At 41.3% G+C, this 27,075-nt stretch overlaps 2 protein-coding genes across 2 annotated transcripts in view; one reads left to right on the forward strand and one right to left on the reverse strand.

The window, feature by feature from the left end:
- The window catches only part of HOPX (HOP homeobox), a 78,335-nt gene extending 65,193 nt beyond the window's left edge, over positions 1-13,142 (forward strand). The window contains exon 3 of the mRNA XM_082654053.1: positions 12,917-13,142. Within this exon, the coding sequence (XP_082510179.1) occupies positions 12,917-13,063 (147 nt within the window). The 3' untranslated portion in view covers positions 13,064-13,142. The remainder of the gene's footprint in view (positions 1-12,916) is intronic.
- Positions 12,314-27,075, reverse strand: part of SPMAP2L (sperm microtubule associated protein 2 like) — a gene marked incomplete at both ends in the record, with an annotated part of 57,849 nt that continues 43,087 nt past the window's right edge. Inside the window, 3 exons of the mRNA XM_082654052.1 lie at positions 12,314-12,428; positions 14,061-14,236; positions 16,137-16,268. Of these exons, the coding sequence (XP_082510178.1) occupies positions 12,314-12,428; positions 14,061-14,236; positions 16,137-16,268 (423 nt within the window). The remainder of the gene's footprint in view (positions 12,429-14,060; positions 14,237-16,136; positions 16,269-27,075) is intronic.

Below are 27,075 nucleotides of genomic sequence, written 5' to 3' on the forward strand. Positions count from 1 at the left end.
AGACCTCATAATCATCTACAAAGCCCTGGTTCCTGGCTATTTCTCTGACCTCAGACCTCTCTGTCCACCTCCCTACCCTTTGCTCACTTCACTCTAGAGGGAAGGGCAAAGAGAATTCAGAGATCTCATTAATATCAAAGGAATATATAAAAGAAGCCATTCCATTAGGGATCATATTTCTTATAAATGACTCTTAACTGGTGAACCCATACTGTTTCTTTGATCTGTGGAATCTAGAGCCTTCCTACTCAAAGTGATGGGGTCCACACACCCAGAAGAAACCAACCTTGCTGAAACCTTGATCTTGGACTTCTAGACACCAGACTCGTGAGAAAATAAATTTCTGTTGTTTAAGCCACCCAGGCTGTGGTCCTTTGTTATGGCAGCCCTCCGAAAACTAATACATAGCATCAACATCACCTGGGAGCATCTTAGAAGTACTGATTTTCAAGCCCTAACCCAGACCTACTGAATCAGAATCTCTGGGGAGTGAAAGCCCAAAATCTGTGTTTGAACAAGTCCTCTGAGTGACTCTTGTGCAGCTAAAGTTTGAATAGCACTGATCTGGAGCAGTGCTTCTTCAAGCTGTGTATCAGCATCACCTGGGCAACTTCTGAAAGAGAGCAGTGCCTGGGCCTCACCTTAACAATTTGGTCCAGTTGCTTGAGCGCTGGACGGTCAGGGTTTGCATGGGCAGACCTGGTTTAGGTATTTTCTTAAGCTGCCCTGTTGACTCTAAGGTATAGCCAGGGCTAAGCTCCCCAGGTCTAGAGCCTGTTGGCATGATGTGGAAACCTGCAGAAGATATGACTGAGTGTAGGTACTTCGGGTAAAGTGGGGCAGCTTACTAACTCCCTAACCTAAGGAGCTTCACTGGTAGTGTGTGATTTCAAAAACGTACCTTATTCCTTCTCTAGAGATAATGACGCATACCTCTTCCACCTGCAAATCCCCACCTCCTCTCTATGACTGGGTGAGACGGTTAGTTTTATATGTCACCTTGACTGGCCATGGGGTGTCCAGACTAAATATTATTTCTGGGTGTGTCAGTGAGGATGTTTTCAGATGAGATTAACCATTTGAATTGGTGGACTCAGTAGATGGCCCTCCTCCATGTGGATGAACTTCACCCAATCCACTGGGGACCTGAGTAGAACAAAAAGCAGAAACAGGTGGAATTTCCTTCTTTTTTTCTTACCTCACTGCTAGAGTTCGGACATCTCATCTCATCATGTCAAGCCCCCAGACTGGGATTTATATCATCAGCTCCTCTGGGTCTCAGGCCTTCAGACCCCAAATGAATTACACCACTGGCTTTGCTGGGTCTCCAGCTTGCAGACGGCACATCATGGGTCTTTCTCAGCCTCCATAATCTTGTGAGCTGATTCCTCATAATAAATCCCATTTAGATAGATAGATAGGATGAAAGAAAAGAAAGAGACAAAAAGTGAGAGAGGGAGGAAGGAAGGAAGGAAGGAAGGGAGGGAGGGAGGGAGGGAGGGAGAAAATCCCCTACTGGTTCTGGAGAACCCTGGGCAAGCACAAATGCCAAGGAGGTAAGAGCATCTTACTAGATGGGAGCAGCCTGACACCAGATTGAAAGGGGGAAATTCAGATGTTCTGGACCTAGTGTTACTGTCCTTAGTCTTGCATGTAATTGGGCACGTGCAAGGCTCCTCAAGAACAGCTTAGGGATGTATGGGGCCATTTCTCCTAAGGGATTAGTAAAGCTTATATTCTAAGCTTCCAGGCTTCCTGTTTAGGATTTTATAAACTCCTCCATGCTGAGGTGTAAATGCCTGATTAGGTTTAGTGAGGTACCCTTTCTGCCTGTGTTTACATTTTAAAAAGGGATAAAGCCTTAGGTTATGAGAAAACAATTCTGGAGATGGAATTTTATGCACTAGCAAACTGGCAAGAGAAATGGGGGTTGGACTGGAAAATAATGCACTAATAGCAATAATCACTGAACATTTATCAAGTGCTATGACTATACTTAGAGCACTTCATCCATTGTCTCATTTAATCCTCACAGCAGTGCTGGAGGTAAATGGGAGAACTTGAACCTAAACCATCTGTGCCTACACAGATCACTGTCTACATTAGCATGACTTTTACCCACAGCCTTCAGTAATAGGTTTTTGGAAACTCTTGCCCAGGAAGATGAAGTTACATACAACTTTTGTTATTGTCATGAAAGTACTCCACTGGTCTCATCAATTCTCAAAGACTCATTTGGAAACCCTCACCTTGCTGTGTCTGTCAAGCCCTTGCACAATCCTAAACAAGCCGAAAACCTATAAATACCCCACCACTGCCCTGTCTTTACTAGACGCTTCTAAAACTCTGCTGAGGTAGGGATCTCCCTTATCTCAGTGAGCTATAAACTCAGCTTTGCTTTGTCCACAAGCTCTTTGGTGGTGCTCTGGGGAGCAGCATTTGACAGCATTATTCTTAGCTCCATTTTGCAAGTGAGGAAATTGAGGCCCAGAGGAGTTAGTTAATTTATCCAAAGACACAGAGCTAGTAAGTGGCAGGTCCTGGGTTCAAATCCTGCCATTCTGATTCCAGAAAGCACATTCCCGGCCACACCTACACTGCCTCCCTGTATTATATGAGATCATATAATACAGTCACTTATGCTTTCTCTACCAGCGATCAACCAAGAAAAATCAACACAAACTGTGAAAGAACATGTGTCTTCAGCCTCCCTCTCCTTACTGCCTGTGCTATGTCTCTGCTGTCAATGGTGGTCATAGGCCAGGACCTCCTCAGATAGGTCCTTAGTTGCAAAACCCCCTGGAAGGAGGAGGGGGAGGTAGGTAAGGTGGGAGGCTCGGCTCTGTCAGTGAGCAATGCACTCCTCTGCCTCAGTTCATGCAGCTTCTTACTAGACAATCACGAGTCATGGGTCACTTAAAAATCCCAGAGAAGCCAGAACTTAAAATGGCTCCCTGACCTAGGCCATGCTTTAAGCTTTGCTGAAGCCAGGAATGTGGTGCTTTTAAACTATCCAAGCCCCAGGGCACTCCTGCCTGCTTAGATCATTACAGAAAATGCGGTGTGTTACCTGGGGTCTGTTACTGCTTTCCTTTCATGTCCATCTGGCCAAGCCTCAATCACCCTCTCCCTGTTCACAGAGCAGCTGCCCGCCCACTGCCTACGTGTCCCTGGTATCCTGGGGTGAATTTGCTCCCCACTTCACACTGAAGACCAGCTGCTTCTTTCTGCTCCCCTGCTCCCCCAGCCCCCTTTCTCTGTCTCCAGCCTTCTGCCTGCCCTGTCTTGCAATCCAGCCTAGGATGCCCAACATCCTGACAGGTCCAACAGACCACGCCCCGGCAACAGAGAGCAGGCAGGCAGGCAGATGCATGCTGCTACGGGTGGGGAAGTTTTCCCACATGGCAGCACCTCCCAGACTGAGAAGAAAAACCAACACACGGCTTCCCTGGTGGTGCAGTGGTTGAGAGTCTGCCTGCTGATGCAGCGGACACAGGTTCATGCCACGGTCCAGGAGGATCCCACATGCCGCGGAGCAGCTCTGCCCGTGAGCCATGGCCGCTGGGCCTGTGTGTCCAGAGCCTGTGCTCCACAACGGGAGGGGCCACAACAGTGAGAGGCCCGAGTACCACAAAAAAAAACACCCCAAAACAAAAAACAACACAAACTGTGAAAGAATGCATGCCTTCAGGCTCTGTCTTCTTACTGCCTGTGCTATGTCTCTAAGGATGGTCACAGGCCAGGACCTCCTCAGATAGGTCCTCAGGAAGCAAAGCCCTCTGAAGGAGGAGGGGAGAGTTAGGGAAGGTGGGAGGCAGCCCACTCCTCTGCCTCAATTCATGCAGTTTCTTACTGGCCAGTCAGGGGTCACTTAAGTTCAGGTTTGCTGTAGGTTAGTTCACACAAGTTGATAAAGGCACTTAAAACAGCTAATTGAGGGAGAAGTGTGTGCCTGCTCCTTTAGCAGACCCTAACCAAGTACTTGCTCACAAACCTCTGAAAATCAGCTGGCTGCAGTCCGAACCCCTTGCTGCCCTCCCTACCACCCACGGCTTCAGTCTCTTACTCTTACTTACTTTCTCTTACTCTTTCTCTTACTCTTTCTCTTACTCTCTTACTTCACTGTTTCAGTTCCACACTGCTGAATAACAAACCAACCCCAAAGAGGAGCTTAAAACCATCATTCTCCTTCCTGACCTTTCTGTGGGTTGGCCGGGCAGTCCTTCTGCTGGTCCTGCTGGCTCACTCACATGGAGGCATTCAGCAGAGGGCGAGCTGGCCGCCAGGCTCAGAGGGGAGGTCTGGACTTCTCTTGCTAGAGGTCTCTCAGGGAGGCTGGGTTTCTTTCCATGCAGTTCTGGAGCAGCATGCCAAGAAGGCAAGGCTGCTCAGGGCCTGGGCTTGGAAATCATGCAATGTCACTTCTGCCACCTTCTGTTGGTCTAAGCAAGTCACAGGCACCCCAGACTCAAGGCATGGGGAAGTGGACTCCACTTCTTGATAGGAGGATTGTGTTTTCATTGGCACTACAATGAGTACCACCAGAGGAAGTAAACTCCATTATCCAAAAAGATGTGAGAAGCATCTTAATATCCGCTAATAATAATGACTAAGAAAACAAAACCTACTTACCATGTACTGGATACTGTGCTAAGTACAATACTTCACAAGAACCCAGTGAGGTAGGTGTTAGAGATGAACAACTGTGCTCCCGTTTCCATGTGGAGAGGGAGAATTCCCCAGAGAACTTCCTGGTTTTTGCCCTCACCCACCCCTATTTCCTCCCGTGGGAGCAGTGACTCCTCCCCTGGTGAATCTAGGAGAAGGAGTGCATTTCTCCCTCCTTGAGATCTTAGAGCCATAAGCAGAGTGTGTTCAGCCTGCTCCGGGGGCAGGTGTGTCTGGTGAATTGAGCCAGGGGCTCAGTTCAGTTCAGGAGGAGGGGGATATTAGAAATCCAATTGGTCCACCAAAGTCACCTTCTCCAAACAGCTTTACCAATTGTAAATGAGTTGTTTTGAACTCCATCTGCCTGGGTTTCTCAATTGTTTCTTAACTCAGGCAGGGAAAGGATGGGTATAATGTACTGGAAACTCCCTTATCTTGACAGCAAACACTATTAGCCCTTTTTCATTGAGAAGTTAAGTAATTTGTACAGGGTTGCACAGCTAATACTTGGTAAGGCCTCATTCCAGACCAACCACCTTGAACCAGAAATGGAATTGCCTTCACCCCCTCTCTCCTGGACTGCAGGAAGCCATGTAATATTGGTGCTCCAATTTTATTTCCTTCAACCAAATCCAGGTTAACAAACAAGTCTTTAACACCTTCTCTGTTCCCACTTGTTCACATCTTGTGTGTCAAGCACTTGCAACCTAGAGGTCGACAGAGGTATCCTGACCTTTGAAAATTTAATTAGAGTTGACTCAAAATCCCTCCCCCACCAGAAGTGTGGGGAAAGTCCTGAGTCCCTCCCATTCCCCTGGATTTGGGGTGGGAACACCAGTTTATCTCGTTTTACCTTATTTCTAGTGGGTTGTAAATCCACGATCCTATTTCCATCAAATTATAAACTAGCTCACCATCTTGTATGTGCTAGTTCTTCCCCCCACTGTCCCCAGCCATGGAATACAGACACATTGCCTTGATTTCTCCCCTTAAACAGCCCTAACACTGAATGTGTGGGAGTGAAGCAGACCTGATTGGTATGCAGCATTGGGGGAGTTCTGAGTTGCTCAGGCCCCTCAAGCCTCTGCTGAGACCTGTAACTGTCCATCCTAGCTCCCCTCCTATCTTGCACTTTATTAGGTAAAACTTCAAACATATCTAACAGAAGAGAGACTATTGAATGAATAGTCTAGACAATGAACCCTAGGATTCCATCACTTAGTTTCAACAATCACCAACTCACAACCAAGAGTCGTTTCCTCTATAGCCTCATCCATTCCCCTGTTGGGATTATTGCAAAGCAAACTCTAGATATCACTTCATTCACAATTGTCTCAGCTTGCATCTCTAAAAGAACTGCTTTTAAAAGCATAACCACCATACCAATACCCTTCTAAATATAATTAACAGCAATTCTCGAATTTCAGCAAATATCAAGTCAGGATTCCCCCTGTCCTGGTCCTCCCTCTTACCCCGTAGCTCCAACCACAGCTAACTGAGATGACTTGCACATGTACACCTGCAGCAGGTCTCAGGTCTCGACGCTACAACACAGACCCATGTAAGGACTGCCTACCTGAACCCGGCCGACTGCTCCATTGGGCACAGTGGGCCCATTGCCTACAGACCATAACATTTTCAGGAGATTACAAAAATGTTTTAGTTCTTTTTATATGAGAAAAAAAGATGAACTTTTAATTTGAAAAAGTCTTAATATATAATATTTATATATTCATCTTTATACTAATGCAGTCATAAAATATAATTTTTAATATTATTTTAAGGAAGAAAGGAACCAGAAAAGCAAAAGTGCCTAGGGTCCCTGAAAGTCATAATACAGCCCTGCAGCCGCCATCTCCTTTTAGATGTCTCAAAGGTGTCCTCTAATCTAAGTGTCCTGAACTGAACTCATGCTTTTCCACTCTTTTCTTCTGGTCATCTCCCGGTGTTCCCTACGTCAGTGAAGGGCTCACTGTTGTGGGAAAGATCAGTCAAATGAGAACACACCCAGGCTGTTTATTCAGAGCCTGCTATGGCCAGGGAGTCAGCCACCATTACTTGCAGTTGGCAGAGACTCAAAGGCAGAGGAGTGGGACAGCTTTATAGTGGGGGGGGGGGCAAGGGGGGAAGGGGATGGAGGCTTTAGGAATACTCTGTTAGACCCTGTTGGCATGGGGAAGGTGGAGACTGCCTAACTAGAAACAGGGCATCCTATGCGATTGGCTTGGGGAATATATTTGGCTTTCTCTACTTGGTCCTGAGATGGAAGTGGGGGCAAAAAATAGGTATCAATTAGGACCACTGGCCAGATCCTGACCATTCTGGGCTGATTGCTGCAGAGGCTGTGGTTTGGATTCCTGACCTGGTTGCTGCACAGGTGGTGAGTCAGAGTTCTACTGTCATATGTGGCCTGGCCATTGTCCACTTGTATATTCAGATCCTCACTATCTATAAAATGTTTCATAAGTTAGAAATCGAGGAATTATCTTGAATGCTTTTCTTTCCCCAACCCCACATCCAATCCGTCACCAAATCCTGTGAAAATACACCTCCTCAAATATCTCTCAAGGCCTGTCTCTTCCTTGCATCTCCACCATGGTACCACCAAACTATTTTCATCTTTCCTCTGATCTACTAAGTAGCCCCCTAACTTGGTCTATCTACCTCCACTGCCCCCTCCCCAATTTATTTGTAGAAGTAATGTTTTCAAAAGGCAACCATGGTTACATTATCCTCATGCTTAAATTATTTCAACAGCTCCCACTGGTTTTAGTATAAAGACTAAAATCTTCAAGGTGGCCTCCAGGGCCCTGTACAGTCTGGCTTCCATCTGCTGCCTCCTCACTGATCACACAACCCCTTTTTTCTTCCCATCTGAGCCACGCTGGCCTTTCAGTCCCCAACACCTCTACCCATCTGCCACAGGGGATTTACTGCAAGGCTGTGCACAGCTCCTGAGGCAGATGAACAGGGGAGGGCCACGGTGGGGGCCTGGGCAGCTCCAGGTATCAAAAGTAGGAGGAGAACAGTGAAGTCTCATCAGGGCACCACTACTGGGAACGACCGCCTCCAACTACCCCTGCCTCTGCACCGCTCTGCCCATGATCCAAAGCCCCAGAGGACAGTTCAATGAGCTGGCTCAGGTCACATGCCCATCCCTCGGCCAGGGTACCTGGAATAAAAGTCTCAATAAACCTTTATCGATGAAGAGAAATCCCCCAAAGAAAATTGGGAGTTCTTACCAGAAGGAGGAGGAATGGGTGCAGGGTCGCCCCCAAATCAACAAATATCCACTAACCACATTTCCCACTACCTGGACTGATTTCCTGTCCTTTCTTTGTTAGTTAACACTACTTAATTTTTAGATTCCAGCCCAACGTCCTTTCATTAAAGAATCCTTCCCTCACCTTCCCAAGGGAGTCAAAGTTCTCTATTCTGTCATTTTATAGCACTATAACCTCTCCTTCATAGCACTTGCCACTGCTGTATTTTACATTTATTTGTGAATGTGTGAAAAACATCCATGTCTCCCAATTGGCTAAATAGCCTATGAGAGCAGAGCCCATATATGTCTGGCTTACTATGACAGCTTTAGTGCCTAGCACAGTGCCTGGCAAAGCAAAGACATCAAACAAACATTCATTTAATGTATGAATCAAGCCATAAAGATATTTCTTTTCCCAGTGATATGAAGTATGCCACTCCCCCCTTAGAAGGCAAGAGGAGCTAAATTTTAAACAATTTTTTCCAATTCATACTTTATTACATAATGTTCTTATTTACTCTTTACAATAATGCCACAGGAGCTCACTTTATACATAAAGAAACTGAGGCACAGGGAGTTAGGGAATTTTTTCAAAATCACATACCTGGTAAATGATCCACGTGGGATACAAACCCAGGTCTGATTCCAAAATTCAAGTTCAAATCTACCATATGATGTCATATACCAATCTCACCTCAAAAAAAAAAAAAGTGGTTGAGGTAAATATATATATATATATATATATTTAAAATTATATAATTATATAATCTATATAGTTATATAAAATTCTTCCTCCTAGTTCCAAAAGAAGCTATTTAGAATTGCTACTAATTTTTAAAACAATCTGGAGAGATTGTTCAACATGTTTAGTTTCAGTCCTTCAGATAAAAATCCAGAGTACCGAACATTTCATTGATTGTTCAAGAAAAGCATTAAATCCATGGTTAAATCACAATAAAACAACACCTGGATGATTCATAGTTTAGCACTTTTATAGTTAAATAAAGGTACATAACTTCTAGTTCTGTTTTTCAGTAAGAAATCTAAACAAAGTAGAATGTCTTCTCTATCCCTTCTTATAGTGTAATTGAAGGTAAAACTAATAATATTTGGGAATTAAAGAGGTTAAAATTATTACTTAAATGTGAGGTATTTCTTTGATATTACTTTTCTTTTTTTTAATAGATTTTATTTATTTTATTTTCGGCTATGCTGGGTCTTCGTTGCTGCACGCAGGCTTTTCTCTGGTTGTGGTGAGCAGGGACTACTCTTCATTGCGGTGCGTGGGCTTCTCATTGCGGTGCGTGGGCTTCTCATTGAGGTGGCTTCTCTTGTCACAGAACACAGGCTCTAGGCGTGTGGGCTTCAGTAGTTGTGGCACGTGGGCTTCAGTAGTTGTGGCTCGCGGGCTCAGTAGTTGTGGCGCACAGGCTTAGTTGCCCCGCGGCATGTGGGATCTTCCCGGACCAGGGCTCGAACCCGTGTCCCCTGCATTGGCAGGCGGATTCTTAACCACTGCACCACCAGGGAAGCCCCTTACTTTTCAATTATAACTATCAGAGTAATAGTGGTCAATTATTACTCACTAGTACACTATTTAAATTTAGTAAAATACAACACCCATTAACAATGGAATGCTTTCCTTTTTACCTCCCTGTAAAATGTGCTGTTATTTATTAAATAGAGGTATTCATTTTGGTACTTTAAGGTCAGTTGCCTTTCTTCATACAAATTTTAACACTACCTTCTCTTTTGAATATTTAGATGAATATATTTAATTTTTCCTACTGTTCAAGAAATCAAAACAAAACATATTTTATATCAGCATTTTAATGAGCTTTGCTTTAATGATTAATTCAGTGTGAAGTTAGTCTATACCTGAGTTATGAAAATAATTATTCAGATGCTTGAGTTAGGGGTACAATGATAGTCAAGTATAACAAAATGCTGTTTAATTAAACTTATCTAGTGGGAACTTTCAGTTAAGCTTTCATTTTGTTTTCGAGAACCAGAGGAGGGAAGAAGGGAATATTATCAGGTAAGGCAGAAAAAAACAGTTTTAACCTTCATCTTTTGTCCTGAGGAATTTCAGGCCTTCCTGAACTAGTGGCTTTAAAAAAAATCCTTCGATAGTTTAGGTAGACCATGAATAGTCTCACTGATGGCATATTCCAAAATGAACAATCTTAACTTACCTAAATTTCACAAATCTAATAATAACATTCTCCATCTTTCTCCTAACAAGGAGCTGAAAATCACTCCAAGGCTTAACAGAGACAGTTAATACAGTAGTCTGGGAATAAAAGCTGCAGAAAGGTGGACATTTACAGCTATTACACTCGACAGCTAAAAGGGGTGAGAAGACATTTGAGCTTCTTAGCGAAGTTATTATAACTTTTGGTAGTTAATCACAGGCCTCTGTAGTATTCCTCAATGAGATTATTTAATTATAATTTAACCACTTCTTTAACGGATTCAGGAAGTTTTCAGTTTACACGCAAACACGTAATAAAGACAAATACAGACACACGTTTATGAACATGCACACACATATACACTCCACGGAACAAGTAAAAATAAATTGAGATTAAAGTACCGGAAACCAAGCAGAAGAGGGGCACAGATGAGCTGTCAATCTCCTGCGGTGGTGGCGGAGGAGGTGATGATGGTGGCAGCTGTTATTGCTTGGTTTCCTGCTATGAGTAGTCGTGATGCTAGGCATTTTACTTGCTGAGGGGCTCACCATGTTTGAACATTACATTCATTAGGCTCTAAGATTCTTGTATCCAAGTCAAAGGGAGGAAATAGGCAAAAGGTGAATATAATTTAATTTGAATTATAAATTAATTTTTAAATCTGAATTTAAAAACAGAACCGTAATTCATGGCAAGAAACAATCTGCTTACATGTAGTTTGAATATCACAGACTCTCACCTTTCTTACTGAATTTTCATAGATATCCCTGAATAGATGTTTTTCCTCATTTGTTGTTTGTCCTAAGGGCCATTTCCAGAGGCTTTAATTTAAAAAAATAATAACATTCACTGGAGAGTGTGGTCACTGGAGCTCCCATGACACCTTGCTGGAGGTCCATCTCTTCAGAGTACTTTTTAATGGATACATTTCATCATGTTCTGAAACATACAAACATTGAAGGTATCTCAGAAATGTACTTGGGTTTTATAAATGTCATGACTTATTCTAGACCCAGACAAATTCCAGTTGGACTTTTTGTCCTGCAGTAATCAATTTACATACTAGGTTCAATTTGGGCAATTTAGGTGATTTATTCCAATAGTACAAAAAATACACTTGCTGTGCAATCCAAGGATGGACAAATCTACCACGGGCCTATCTCAAAAAGCAATGACCGTGAAAAGTGACTGTCTCTCTTCCTGTTTGTTGGATTCAAATTCAATAGCTCTAGACTTGTTTATTTTCATTAGAGCTAGGAAAAGAATTTAGCTTCATTTTAATCAATACACCTACCTTTTTTTCCTACCTAAAAAAAAAAAAAAAAATACTAAAACAAAAACCAACCAAAACTATTGTATGGTATTGCCTCTCCACGACACTAGTTATCTCTTTAACATAAAGGCCTTAGAGATAGAACTCATTCATCTGTAAAACTGGTTTTCAAACAAGTTCATTTTCATGTAAATCTAGGTAGGCCATAAAAGTTAGTTTACTTTGTAAAATACTAATCCATGGAGAGAATAAAGCAAATGAAATAAAAACTCTGGGCAGATGCAATCTGACAAAGCATTATAATGCTTACCAAATGTTTAGCTGCTTCTGTCATTCATGATAAATGACACTGAGCATGAGTGAAGGAACAGAAGTTGGTGGAGATGTGATCATTTAAGGTAACGTACTCCCTCAATTTCATCTACAGATTATATAAAGCATTTTGACTTAGCCACAAAGGCTTCACCATTTCAGTGTTATTTCTTGGTAATGAGGGGACGTTGGAAAAGTAACACAAGGAATGATTTCAGTTCTCAGGATTTATTAGAGAAGGCACTGAGGTGAGATCAGCTACTGGAGAACACAGATCTCACGGGGAAAAGAAAAGCAAAACCAGCAAATATAAGGAAGAATGTATCTTCAGGTCAGTCAGAGCAATGAGACAGCCAAGATGCACGTGAGGAGATAGTAAGGATAATAAGGCAGGCTATCATTTTCTCTTTTATTGCATGCTGGAGTCCCCAGACCTGCTAAAGACATGATTACCGGTAACAGCAGCAGTAGTGTTCCCTAGAGGTCTCGTGTGCTTTGAGGGAGTGGGGGCTATAAACTGACAGTACCAGACAAGGGAACTAAGTCATCTAATATGTCTTCTAGAAACATAATGAGTTTGACTGATGTGGCTTTCTGTGCTTAACGCGTAAGAGGTTGTGCCAACTCATGGATCCTCGGAGAACACTGTGCTTTCAAAGCAGCTGGCTTGACTTTAAAGACTTCTGGATCGTAATATACAATACGCACAGGAGTCCTGAAATGGAAAAAAGGATTTGACCTAAAATAAGATGAACAGAAAAGGGAACTAACATTTCTCAGGCATCCACTATGTGTTAGGCACTATATTATCTCATTTTGATTTTCTTAAGCACCACATAAAACAGGTATCATGACCTCCACTATACATATGAGGAAATGAAGGCTCAGGGACGTTGTAAGAGTGACCTGTGGTCAAGTCTAGATGTGTATATGTGTCAGATTCCGAAGGCTTTCCTCTTTCCATAGAAAGTAAATTCTGGAAATTTCTCAATAATTTGACGATGTTAAAACAAGCCAGACAATCCACTGGTGAACTTAAAGAAATCAATTTTTTGAAGTTTTCATCCTTAATACCTTAACCACCAAATAATAATCTTGCTACCAGGACAGACTCTTGAGCACTTGGTCTTACTCCTCACTTTCCTTTGTCAGTGTACAGAGAATGAATGTCATTTCATTTGATGTTGAACTTTTTTTTTTAAGGAAAAACACATTATAAAAATCTGGACTTCCCTGGTGGTGCAGTGGTTAAGAATCCGCCTGACAATGCAGGGGACATGGGTTCGAGCCCTGGTCCGGGAAGATCCCACATGCCACAGAGCAACTAAGCCCGTGCACCACAACTACTGAGCCTGCGCTCTAAAGCCTGCGAGCCACGACTACTGAAGCCCGTGCGCCTAGAGCCCGTGCTCCACAACAAGAGAAGCCACCGCAATAAGAAGCCCGCGCACCGCAACGAAGAGTAGCCCCTGCTCGCTGCAGCTAGAGAAAGCCCATGCACAGCAACAAAGACCCAAGGCAACCAAAAATAAATAAATAAATAAATTTATTAAAAAAATAAAATAAAAATTAAAAAATTTTTAAAAAATATTTTATTATATAAGACCAAACACATTTCCTATTCCCTGAGCTCAAGACTACTACTTTTTCAGTTAGGTTTTCATGATGGTGCTTTAAAAAGGGGATCAGGTATTATCCCCTGAAGGTAACAAAATGAATTGAGGTTCAGGCAAGTTGAGAGGTCTTCTAAAAAATGAGTAGGAATTAGAGGCAATTTCTTCTTTGTTGAATATATTTTCTGATTTATTTGAAATAGTTCATACATGTACATGATGCAAAAACATTGAAAAATACAAAAGCCTATTTAGTGAAAAATAAGTCTTCCTACCATCCTGGCTCCCTAGGCCCCCAAAGTAACCATTGTTACTAGCTTCTTACATACTCCTGTGAGATAGTATAGGCATATGTAAGCAAATATATGGCATATATGTATTTTTTTCTTACACAAATTACAACATATTATGTTTCTGTTCCGCAACTTATTAGATCAATATATGTTAGATAAATAATCCTTATCAATATATGTTAGATAAATAATCCCATATCCATAATTACAGAGTTGTCTCCTAGGTCTAAAGTTCAATACTAGTCCACTAACCCTTTAACTGTCGCCTTATATTTATGGTAAGAAGACCATAGATTTGTCACAATAAATGTAACAAATAAGATGATTTTTAAAATTTTTACTATTTCTATGATTCATTTCACTGAACTTAATAGGTCAACTTTTCCCTGTCCCTAGCACCCCCTGCCTTTCCTGTCCCATCTTAGCCTCAGATTGACATACCTTGTATTTGGATTAGCTAGTTCTTGAATTCTGGGAGATATCTTGGAATGGATAGCAGCACAAGATACTGGCCAGTAGGCATCCCGGGGAGGTAAATAATCTTGATGAAGAGGCCTGGGCTTAGCTAGAGCTAGTATTCGAGAGCTAGGTTTGGCGAGCAAGGCAGCACAGGATATCTATAGTGGAAAACAAAACGACACAAAAACATACCTCAAATTTCACCACGTCTCCCTCTATTTTCAACTATAGCCCTAATCGAGTCACCATCCTTTCTCTCCTGGATTACTGTAACAGACTCTCCTAACTGATCTCCCTGCTTCCATTCTCACTCCTCCACAACCCAGCCTTCACACAGCAGTTACTGAGGGAGAGAAGGAGCATTTTAACAAGTGTATTCCATGAGCTAGACAGTGCTCTCAGCGATCTGCCTAAATCATTCCCATGCAATCACCGTAACAACTTCATGAGGGAAGTACTTTCCAAGGCCCAAGCCAGATCATGTCACTCACAGTGTTTAAAATCTTCCAGTGGCTTTCCATTTTGCTAAGAATAACACCTAGGCTCCTTACCGTGGCCTAGAAGGTCCTACATGATCTGCCTACTATACCCTCCTCCAACCTCACCTTCCTCCCATCCCCACCTCAATCACTATGACCCTAGTCACACAAGGCCCCTCTGGCCCAGCTCTTTCCACCTCAGGACCTTTGCATTTACTAGTTCTGCTTGAAACCCTCTTTCCTCAATCTTGTCATGGCTGCCTCTTCGTCATTCAAGTCCCTAGACTCAAACATCACATCCTCAAGGAGTTCTTCCCTGACCATCCAAGATATATCAGCCTTTCTAACTACCCTCTTCCACAGTACTTATTTAATCTTCTTCATAGCACTTAACAACACCTGACTTAGCTCATTTATTTCATTGTTGGTTATGTTTACTGTCTGTTTTTCCCCACCAGAATATAAGCCGCTTGAGAGAAGTACTTGTTTGCCAAAAGCTAGACTAGGCTCTGTTGTATAACTGGTGCTGAATAAATATATTCTGACTGACTGACTCATCAACTCCCTTTGGTCTTACTTTGGAAACCACATCCGCCAGGAGGCCTTTCTATTATGTTGCTTTACTGGTAAAATAGGAAAGATGACATATAGCTACTATTCCCTCTCTCAAGTGCTCATTCAAAAGAATGAGGACCACAGCAAACACCACTCAGTAGCCCTGAAAATGTTCTATATTTACACTGATACAGATTAGTTTGGGTTCTCAGAGTATGATTATGTGCCATGGCATCACTTTTTTAAAGGATTTTTTAAAACCCCCGAACAATCCACTGAGCGTGCCAGGCTCTGTGCTGAGCACCTGCCTTATCTATTATCACAAGTCCGAACAGCCCTGAAACTGGGAACTGTTATCTTCACAATCCCCTTGCTCACCTTGCTCCACCCAACTTCAAAGCTATCCTACTTAAGGACTTTGTCATGTGCTCTTCCCTCTACTAGAACATTCTCTTCTCAGATCTTCACTTAGCTGACTCCTTCTCATTATTCAGGTTTCAGCTCAAATATCCCTTCCTTAAGAGAGGCTTTCCCTGACTACCGTATGCAAAGAAGCTTATTCTCCACCCCCAGCCATAGTCACTCATTTCCCATTTTATTTTTTATTTTTTTCCATTTTATTTTCTTCATAGCACTTACCACTACCTGACATTATCTTATCTGTTTCCTTATTTATTTTCTGTCTCCTTCCATCTTGTTCACTGGGCACGGTGCTGGGCACACAGTAGAGATTCAAATCCTTATTGAATGAATAACGCTCAGGAAGGTTATTACAACATCACACAACTAGTAGTGGTGAGGCAGGAATTTGAACCCAGCTCTTACTGACCCCAAAGTCCATGCTCTTCACCCTCTACCTGCAGCCCCTCTCCATATCTTGCAGCTAGGTCTTCCTTCCTGCCACAGACCACTCTTTCAAGGTTTTCTTTTCCAATGACTTTGGTCTATACCCTATAGAAGCAAAACAACACCCTAGGAACAAACAGAAAGTGAGCTGAAGGATGCCAAGGTAGTGATGGCTTACAGGACGGATGGGCATTTCAATTCTTTCTCTTTCAAAGCACAGACCCTCTATCTTAATCCTTGGATAGGCAAGGTCTACAGTTCTTGGAGTTGCAACAGCAGTCAGGGCAGACGTCGCAATTTTGGTTTTAGTCTAGGGGAGAAAAAGAAAACAGTACCTGTAAGCATCAATCAATAAACACTATCGCAGTCAAAGTTACAAAGTAGTATCTGACCACTGGACCAGACTTCTCAGTAAATCCAGCAAAAAGGATGAGAATACTGCAGTAACCTATGATCATAGCTGAAAGGATCAGTTTCCATCCTTCTCAAACTAGGTTGTATAAATTCCAACCCAGATTTTTTGGAACTTACTGTGAAACCAAAGATGGGGAGAAAATGACAAGTACACAAATGGACTAAGAGATAAATGGCAATGCTGATTACTAGAACAATAAACTCAGCCAAGAGGGAAGTTCTCAGCCCTATCACATGAGAACACTATAAGGGGGAGAGCTCTGCTCTGTTCTTAATTATCTTGCCCTTTGGAAATTGGAATTCACATTATTACAAATCCCCATGCTTAAAATGAATTTAAGTAGCTCTCTTCTAATTGGAATGGACAATACAAAGTAACCAAAGACAAGAGGAAGAAAGGCAGAACAGAACCATATCTCCATAGACAATGTTGTACTGGTCCCCCAAGACACTCCTCACTACCTTAATTGTGGAAATGTGTTCAAATTACATCGTCTTCTATTTAAATTACTTATATCCAAACTCAAAACTTACCACAAAACTTTGAGGTGGGAATATAATCAATAACTGGAAATGAAATAGGGTTTTAACTGTGGGTAGAAAATTAACACACAAGGTATGTTCCAAACCCCTTCTTATGTTGTTTAAAATGATGACGATGGACTTCCTTGGTGGCGCAGTGGTTAAGAAGCTGCCTGCCAGTGCAGGGGACACGGGTTCGAGCCCTGGTCCGAGAAGATCCCACATGCTGCGGAGCAACTAAGCCCGTATGCCACAACTACTGAGCCTGTGCTCTAGAGCCTGCGAGCCACAACTACTGAGCCCACGTGCCACAACTACTGAAGCCCGCGTGCCTAGAGCCTGTGCTCTGCAACAAGAGAAGCCACTGCAATGAGAAGCCCGTGCACCGCAACAGAGAGTAGCCCCCGCTCGCTGCAACTAGAGAAAGCCTGTGCCCAGCAATGAAGACCCAACACAGTCAAAAATAAATAAATAAAAATGATGACGATGATGATACTAACACAGACAGTATTTTATACCTATTAATTCATTTATTTCTCACCTGCATATCATTTTTATTTCTATTTCACTAATGGAGAAACCAAGGTATTGTGAAGTTTGGCATTTTATTTAACTTTATATAGTTTGTAAGTGGCAGAGCTGGGATTCAAACAAAGGTCCTATCTATCTACACAATACCATGAAGTACTAATCAAGCATTTCCAATGAATAAAGCTTTGTCCCCTATCAGCCTCTTGGAAAATCAAAAAAATATATGACAACCAGTGCCTTCAATTAAGGCTTACAATCAAAAAGGAAATAAAACAATCATTCATTAATTCGTTATACAAATATCTCTTAATTATATTATGTGAGACAAAACAAAGAATAATAAACCAGTACCTTTCCTTAAAGTAGTTTTCAACTTAGAAGGAATCATAAACCTATAAGCAAATCACTGATTATTTGATATCCATAAAAGAGAATAAAGTTTTGAGGAATATCAGAGGAAATGTGGGAGAATCCAAGAAGAATTCTCTTTTCATGGATAAAGAGATATTAAATTGGGCCTTGAAGGAAGGATCAGATTCTGACAAGTAGAGGGAGGAGAAAAGATAGGGAGAATGAAGGAAGGAAGATTGAAGGGAAAGTCTGGACACAGAAGCAAGGAGGCATGGAGCAGATTGTGTCTGGTCAGGCAGGGAGATCAGGCTTGCAAATACATCTGAAACTAGGTTAGATGTGGAGGGCACTGCTCACAGCTAGCGAAGAACCATGAAATCTTTTCACTGGAGAGGAAGCATGGTCAGGGCTGGAGATTAATCTGTCAGGCATGTGGGAGAAAGACTGAAGCGGGAAGCCAGAAGGACAATAAGAAAGTTATGGCCAGGGCAGGGGGAGGGGGCGGAAAAAAAAAAAAAAAAAAAGAAAGTTATGGCCAAAAGAAGAAAAGGGTATACATAACCTACCCTATTCTAATATATATATATATATATATATATATTAAAATAAATTTATTTATTTATTTTTGGCTGCATTGGGTCTTTGTTGCTGCACGTGGGCTTTCTCTAGTTGTGGCAAGTGGGGGCTACTCTGCGTTGCAGTGCACGGGCTTCTCATTGCAGTGGCTTCTCTTGTTGCGGAGCATGGGCTCTAGGTGCATAGGCTTTAGTGGTTGTGGCTCCCGGGCTCTAGAGCACAGGCTCAGTAGTTGTGGCGCACAGGATTAGTTGCTCTGTGGCATGTGGGATCTTCCCGGCCCAGGGCTCGAACCTGTGTCCCCTGCATTGGCAGGCGGATTCTTAACCACTGCGCCACCAGGGAAGCCCTAAAATATTTTTAAATTTACAATAATTTAAGCAAAATGATACTTGCATAAAAATAGATCAGTGTAACCAAATAGAGAATTCAGAAATATTATCTAATACAGTGGTTCTCAATTTTTTTGGTCTAGAGCCCATTTACACTTTTTTTTAATTGAATAAATTTGATGTGTAACATTCTTTACCCTCTTAAAAAGTGACTGAGGGCTTCCAAAGACTGAGACATTTAAGAACATTTATTATTTCAAGTAAAAAGAACCCATTACATGGAAATACAAATATTTTTTATGATGAAGAACTATATTTTCCAAAACAAAAAAAATTGTGACAAGACTGATATGTTTACATTTTTGCAAATCTCTTTAATATCTGGTTTAAGAAGACACTGTTTTTTGTTTGAAGTATATGAAGAAAATCCAGTTCCCCGTACTAGTTGGAAAAGAGTATATTTCAACAGCTTTTTCAGATAATTGTGGATATTCTTCTTTGATACTAAAATAAAACTTGACAAAGGGTAGTTTCTTAAAAATAAGAGTTGCGGGCTTCCCTGGTGGCGCAGTGGTCGAGAGTCCACCTGCCGATGCAGGGGACACGGGTTCGTGTCCCGGTCCGGGAAGATCCCACATGCCGCGGAGCGGCTGGGCCCGTGAGCCATGGCTGTTGAGCCTGGCGTCCGGGGCCTATGCTCCACAACGCGAGAGGCCACAACAGTGAGAGGCCCGTGTACCGCAAAAAAAAAAAAAACAAAAAAAACCATAAGAGTTGCAATGTACAATCTGAAACTGTCAAGGAACTTTTCATACTCCATTACCATAAAATCCATTTGCCTATCTTACACATTGAGTGAACCTTCTACTTGTGCATAATTTTGAACTTGCAGATTACTTAAAAGGTTCTGGGAAACCTTTATGCATACCTGGGTCACATTTTTGAAAACCGTTGCCCTAGTATAAATAACATTGTGGTATATAATAACTGTGGCAGTGAACAAATAAAGGCTGGGGCAATCATGGGGGAGAGGCAGATTCTTACCCCATATTTTACATAGAAATATACTTCAAATAAGTTGAGGAATTATCTACTTTAAAAATAAAAAGAAACCACAAAAATAGTACAGGAAAATAGAGGTGACCAGTGGTGTGCAGGTAAATGTTTAACAGTTAGCTCCTCAGAGAAAAAAGACTGATTTGTAGTGCTTGCCAATTTCTATGGTGCAAAAATTCCCACCATGGTCAATTTCAAACTATGAAGGTGATGGATCTCACTAAATGCAAAGTTAGAAAGAGATGTGTACCATCAGCTCTTGTGAGCCAGTACAAGCACACTACTGGGGGTGATTTTCTGAATTCTTTTGGGGTAGAATTTTCTAATCATAAAGCAATGGAAGAAACCTCAAAATAATAAGATTATGGGTTTTACCACACATAAAATTTTAACCTCAAGATAACCAAAACAAAATTAAAAGGCAAATTAGAAGTTCTGCTTCCAGTAATAGCAGAGTAGCTTGTATTGAACTAATCTTCTTGCCTATAACAGTTAGAGACTCTGAATAAAACACTGAAAACAAAACAAAACAAAACAGAACTCTTTGAAAGCACTGGAAAGAAATCAGAAGTAGGCAGAAACTAGACAGGATAAGACTCTTGAAAGAAGGAAAGCAGTTCATCCTCGCCCCTTCCTGATCATTTGGGAGAGCAAAGCAAGGTAGGTGTCTCAGTCTGGTGGGAAGGGAGAAGGCACAGTGGCCCATAGCAGGATGTTAGGGCCAGAGCATCAAGAGAAGGGTCGACCAAGTAAGAGGGATTGAGATATCAGAGATACCAGTAAGAGATCAGAGCTTTGGGAAGGGGCCTCCCAGTATGAAGTGTCAGAGACTGAGTGGCATAGTGCAGGGTGTAAGAGCCCATATGCAGAAAGAGAAGACAGCAGAGATGGGGGAATGATTATACACAGAGAGGACATGTATTAAGGGTAATGGGAGCCAGGTTTTTAACTTTCAGAGACAAGCATTACAAATAAGGCAAAGGAGGAAAAGAATAAACTCGGTAGTGTTGGATCAGAATTGGAGGTAAAGGTGAAAAATCATATATAAATCGATATGGAAATAAATATAGATGAAAATGTGTGTATGTATGTGAATAAACACCAAAGATTCATAATCTTACCCTAATTACAAGAAACATTCAGACAAATTCAGTTTGTCCGCTATTCTATAAAATAACTAGATGGTAATATTCAATAGTGTTCAAGGTCAACAAGGCAAAAAACGATTGAAGAACCATTCCAGACTGAAGGAGACTAAAGATACTTGACAACACATGATTTTGAACTGGATTATTCCTCTATAAAGGATATTATAGAGGAAAAATAAGTGAAACTTGAATGGGGTCCAAAGATGGATACAATGAGTGAAGAGATTAAAGGTCCAAGAGAAATATGTAAATTATATATATTTTTAAAAAACCAAATGGAAATCCAAGAACTGAAAAACACAGCATCTAAATTAAAAATCCATTGGATGAGATTAACAGAAGATTGTTCATTGTGGTAAAAAGAACTGATGCCATTGAGTAGAGGTGAATATAAATTATTTAAAATAAAGCATATAGAGAAAAATATTGAAAAAAAATAAAACAACCTCAGTGATCTATGGTATAGAATATGATGATATAGCACAGGTATAACTAGAGGCCTCAGAGAAAGAATGACACAGAAAAAAAGTCTGAATAAATGATAGCAGAACTATTGAAAAATTTGATTGAAAGCAACATCCCACAAATCCTTGAATTTCAGGGAACCACAGGTAGGACAAATACCAAGAAAACTGTATGTAGTCAAATTTAGCCATACTGCTAAAAACCAAAGATAAAGAGAAAATCTTAAAATAGCCAAAGGAAAAAGACACATTAAATATAGAGTAAAAATTATAATTTTAGCTGGCATCTCACCAGAAACCATGGAGGCCAGAAGATCATGAAAAGATACTCTAAAGCGTTATCAACCTAAAATATGTTTGCATATCCAACAAACATATCCTTTACAAATAAAAATAAAATAAGAACATTTCCAGAGTAACAAAAACTGAATGATCCACTCTATAAGAAATGGTAAAAGAAATTCTTAAAAACAGTTGAGAAAAAAATAAACAAATACAAAAGTTGACTCTTTGGAAAGATTAATAAAGCTAATTTGTTAATCCCTAGCAGGTCTGATCAAGAAATAAAAAGAGAAAACAAATTAACAAACAGGAATTAAAGCGTCACCACTATATATCTTAAAGCTCTTAAAGAGAAAAATATATATATTACCATTAAAAACTTTATGCAAATAAATTCAACATAGAAGAATGGACAAATTCTTTTAAAATACAAAACAGACACAAGAAGAAATAAAAAATCTGATTTGACCTATACCCTAAAGGAATACCTGAAGAAATTTAATTCATAATTAAAAACCTCCCCATAAAGAAAACACTAAGCCCAGATTGATTTAAGGGTAAATTATCTCAAATATTTAAGGAAGAAATAACATGAATCTTACACAAATATACAGAAAATAAAAAAGCAGGAAATACTTCTCAACTCATTTTACAAGACCAACATAACCCTAATTCCCAAACTCAACAGATATATTTTTAACTATAGATCACTATCCATCATGAACATAGATACAAAGTTCCTCACTAAAATATTAGGAAATCAAATTCAAAATGTCTGGGCTTTCCTGGTGGTGCAGTGGTTAAGAGTCCGAGGGGACACGGGTTCATGCCCCGGTCCGGCAAGATCCCACATGCTGCGGAGCGGAGGGGCCCGTGAGCCATGGCCACTGAGCCTGCGCGTCCGGAGCCTGTGCTCCGCAACAGGAGAGGCCACAACAGTGAGAGGCCCACATGCCGCAAAAACAAAACAAAACAAAACCAAAAAAACAACTCTAAGCAACTATGCACAGAAGTATGCACATTAACAAAATAAAGAGAAAAGATCATTTGGGCTTCTCAGTCAAGAATAATACTTATTCTTGTATCTTGATTATGGTGGTTAATGAATGGGTATATATATTTGTTAAAAGCTTATTAAACTATACAAGATCTATACATTTAAAATTTTATACATATATTATAATTTTAGTATATTATATATATTATTATTATATAAATTATAACCCCAAACTTTAAGTTACAAGCTGGGAAAAATATGCACATCATATATAACAGATGAAGGATTAATATCCCTAAGATGTAAAGAATTTTGTGAATCAATAAAAAATGAACAGACCAGTAGAAAAATAAAGCCATGAACAAATTTAGAAAAGGAAAATACACATGGCAAATAAATGTAGAGAACGATATGACTTTATTAATAATTGGAGAAATGAAATTTCTCCTAATCCATGAGGTCATTATACCAACATGTCTCTCCCCCATCATTCTCAATCTTGATTATTTTCTGAGAATAAAAATTCTAGAAGTAAAATGACTGAATCAAAGGTATGAACATTTTTGAGGTGATTCACATAAAGTCCGAAAATGTGTTACAACAAAAGTGATTTTTATTTACATATTCACTTGCATTATTTGGGCTGCCTTTTTTTTACTGCACATAATATATTAATTATTTATTTTACAAAATATTAATTTTATAATAAAATAGATCTCATTAAAATAGTTATGGATTAAGTGAGCTATGAAACTAACCCCTTTCTTTTTAAGTTTTGAGGTCCTAACAGCTATTATAAAAAGAGACTTGGTATGACATTCATAGAGGTAAAAGGACTTCCTACAGTGTATCCATACAAAGTCTCTGGTGGCAAGTAACCTCAGGTACCTGTAATAGTAACTTGATTTCTTTTGTGAGTGTGTGTTATTTTTAAACTCTGAGAAGATTTAGAATTAACTGTTAAAAATCTAAGAAAATCAAAATCATAGAATTAATACTTTGTCTTAATAATAAATATGTGCAAGAATTGATGAAATTTGAACAGGGACCATAGATTAGTTATAGTATTATACCAATGTTAAATTTCCTGATCTTGATAACAGTATGGTAGTTATATGAGATAATGTCCTCTTGTTAGGAAACACACACTGAAGTACTGAGGAAAAGGGGTATATGATGTCTGTCATTAACTTTCAAAAATGATTCAGGGAAAAGATTAAATATACACACACACACACACCACGGAGGAGAGAGAATGATAAAGTCAATGGACTTCAACTTTTGCAGATTTTCAGTAAATTTGAAATTATTGTTAAAACAAAAAATAAGTGTATATTATTAAAATAAAAAGCAGGGGGCTTCCCTGGTGGTGAAGTGGTTGAGAGTCTGCCTGCCGATGCAGGGGACATGGGTTCATGCCCCGGTCCGGGAAGGTCCCACATGCTGCGGAGCAGCTGGGCCCGTGAGCCATGGCCGCTGGGCCTGCGTGTCTGGAGCCTGTGCTCCGCAATGGGAGAGGCCACAACAGTGAGAGGCCCACGTACCACACAAAAAAATAAATAAATAAAAATAAATAAAAAATAAAAAGCAGGTATATGTTTTAAGAGAATTTGGCCTGTAAGAGTGATAACACTACAATTGCAATTTGAAATATATAACAGAGTAACTGTTTAGAATTATGACATTAAGTTGAAATCTTAAATTTATGTCATTCTGAGACTGGCTGGGACCTGAGACCCTTGACTGTAGTGCTTCCACCCTGACAAATGCCTCCTGGAGCAACAGAATACAAATAAACTAAAAGGGACTAAAAAGAACTGCGCGCATGCGCAGTTGGGGCAAATTATGAACAATAAGAACATACAAAAAGGCCAAAACCCAGCTGCCACTTTTGAGGTACCAGGAGCAAAAGTAGGGTACTATGCATGATCCCTGTACCCAGCACCACCAAGAGGGTGGGCCCACCACGTATGCCACCCCCCGGCCCGATCCACCTATTGGCCCCTATCTTCACCCTGTTTAAGGGACCAGCCCGCCTCCTCTCAGGGAGTGAGCAAGGGCATGTGCTACTTGTTTTCCCTCCCTCCTGCTATAGCACGAGTCCCAGTAAAGCCTTACCTGAATTTCTCATCTGGCCTCTTATCAATTTCTATTGATTAAGAGTCCAAGAACCTTAGTCAGTATCAATTCTTACAACGTTAAAAAACTTCAGGTTCACTATATTTATAAGTTTAAAGTATTAGATTTTTAATAATTATTTAATATTTGAGAAGGTTTTGTTAATGTAGATGGTTGAAATAAAATACTTTAAAAAGAAATCAAATTTAATGTATTTATAAAGTATTTGAAGGTATTTAATTAAGTTTGGAAACCAAATCGAGCATTATTTAGGACTCTTAAAAGTCACTGTCAAAAACTGCTAGAATTGGGCTTCCTTGGTGGCGCAGTGGTTGAGAGTCTGCCTGCCGATGCAGGGGACATGGGTTCATGCCCCGGTCCGGGAAGATCTCACATGCCACGGAGCGGCTGGGTCCGTGAGCCATGGCCGCTGAGCCTGTGCGTCCGGAGCCTGTGCTCCGCAACGGGAGAGGCCACAACAGTGAGAGGCCCGCGTACCGAAAAAAAAAAAAAAAAAAAATCCCGCAAGCCACATGGGGTGGTAAAAAAAACAAACAATAACAAAGTAAAACATAAAATTAGACTAGGAAACTAACAGATATGTTAGAAAGAATGCAAAAATAGATGAATCAACAACCGGAAGGTATGTTAGTACCACAATAGTGAAAAAGAGGAGGAGGTTTTTTTTTTCCCTTCAGAGTCAGAGAATCTGGGTGCATTAATCAAAAATAATGAGTAAAATGATCCGTCTGACAATTCTCATTGCTGCCTAGGTTTCAGGAGAATAACGAACTAACTTTATTAATCAACAGTTCCTGATTGTTACAAAGTGTCATCCATAAATCTCCCTTCATTTTAATAATACTTGCTGAATGCTAAAAAGAAAAGAAAAAAAAGAAGAGGTCATGAAAGGCCTTGGCTGTTGAGGGCGGGGCCTAAGCAAGGGCAAGTTTTGGGTGGTGGGTGGGGCCTATGCTCAGGAACCACAGGGCTGAAAAAGGCCCTGTGGGCTGTGGGGGTGGGGCTTAGGCTCAAGGAACAGAAAGGGCCCAGGCGTGCCCCCTACCCCTGGTCTCAGAGGGCAGGATACCTCACCTGGGAGCCCAACAGGCTTCCTGGGCTCGAGTGGGCGGGGCAAACTCCCTCCTCTCCTCTCCCACTGCTCCGGTCTGGGGTCCGGGAGGGCCCCTCTCGCCTGCCTCTCCTGATCTCCTGGCCTCCCTCCTATGCCCTCAGGACCAATGGTGGGGGGCCTTGGAGGGCAGGGAACTGGCCTGGGAGCTCAGCAGTCTCCCCAGGCCCCAGTGAGCAGGGCAATCACCCTCTGGTCCTCTCCCACTTCTCCTGGATGGCCCCTCCCCGCTGCCACTCCTGATCTCCCTGGCCTCCCTCCTATGCCCCCAGGACCCACGCGGCCTGGATGGGGCTTTGGAGGGGGGGAACCAGCTTGGGAGCTCAGCAGGCTCTGTGGCCCCAGTGGGCCAGGTGATCACCTGCTGCTCCTCTCCTGCTCTTCCCGGAGAGTCCCTCCCGCCTGCCTCTCCTGATCTCCCCGGCCTCAGGAGTGCCGATCTTCTCTGGCCTCCACTTCTCCTCCCTCAGTCCCCCTACATCCTACTGGTTCACTCTGGGATTCCTCCTGTCTCCTTGGTGGTTAGAGTCCCCCACCAGCGGCCAGCAGGTGCCCTAGTTGTGGGGAGAGCTAACTCCGCAGCTTCCCACACCACCATCTTGACTCCTCCCCCCTGGCTGTTGTTTAAAATCACTAAGTTTGGGGGTGGTTTGGTATAAAGCAACAGATAACCAGATCAGAACTTTAAGGATGGGTTCTTTGTTCAGGCATACTGTGTTTTATTGTACTTTGCAGATACTGCGTTTTTCACAAATTGAAGTTTTGTGGCAACCCTGCATCAAGCAAGTCTATCGGCACCATTTCCCCACAACAGCATTTGCTCACTTTGTATCTCTGTGTCAGAAATATTCTCACAAGTGCCCATCATCGGATGAATGGATAAAGAAGATGTGGCACATATATACAATGGAATATTACTCAGCCATAAAAAGAAACGAAATTGAGCTATTTGTAATGAGGTGGATAGACCTAGAGTCTGTCATACAGAGTGAAGTAAGTCAGAAAGAAAAAGACAAATACCGTATGCTAACACATATATATGGAATTTAAGAAAAAAAATGTCATGAAGAACCTAGGGGTAAAGCAGGAATAAAGACGCAGACCTCCTAGAGAACGGACTTGAGGTTATGGGGAGGGGGAAGGGTGAGCTGTGACAGGGCGAGAGAGAGTCATGGGCATATACACACTAACAAA

This window comes from Grampus griseus (genome assembly GCF_964374135.1).
Source record: "Grampus griseus genome assembly, chromosome: 4".
In the NCBI taxonomy this organism is placed as follows: Eukaryota; Metazoa; Chordata; class Mammalia; order Artiodactyla; family Delphinidae; genus Grampus; species Grampus griseus.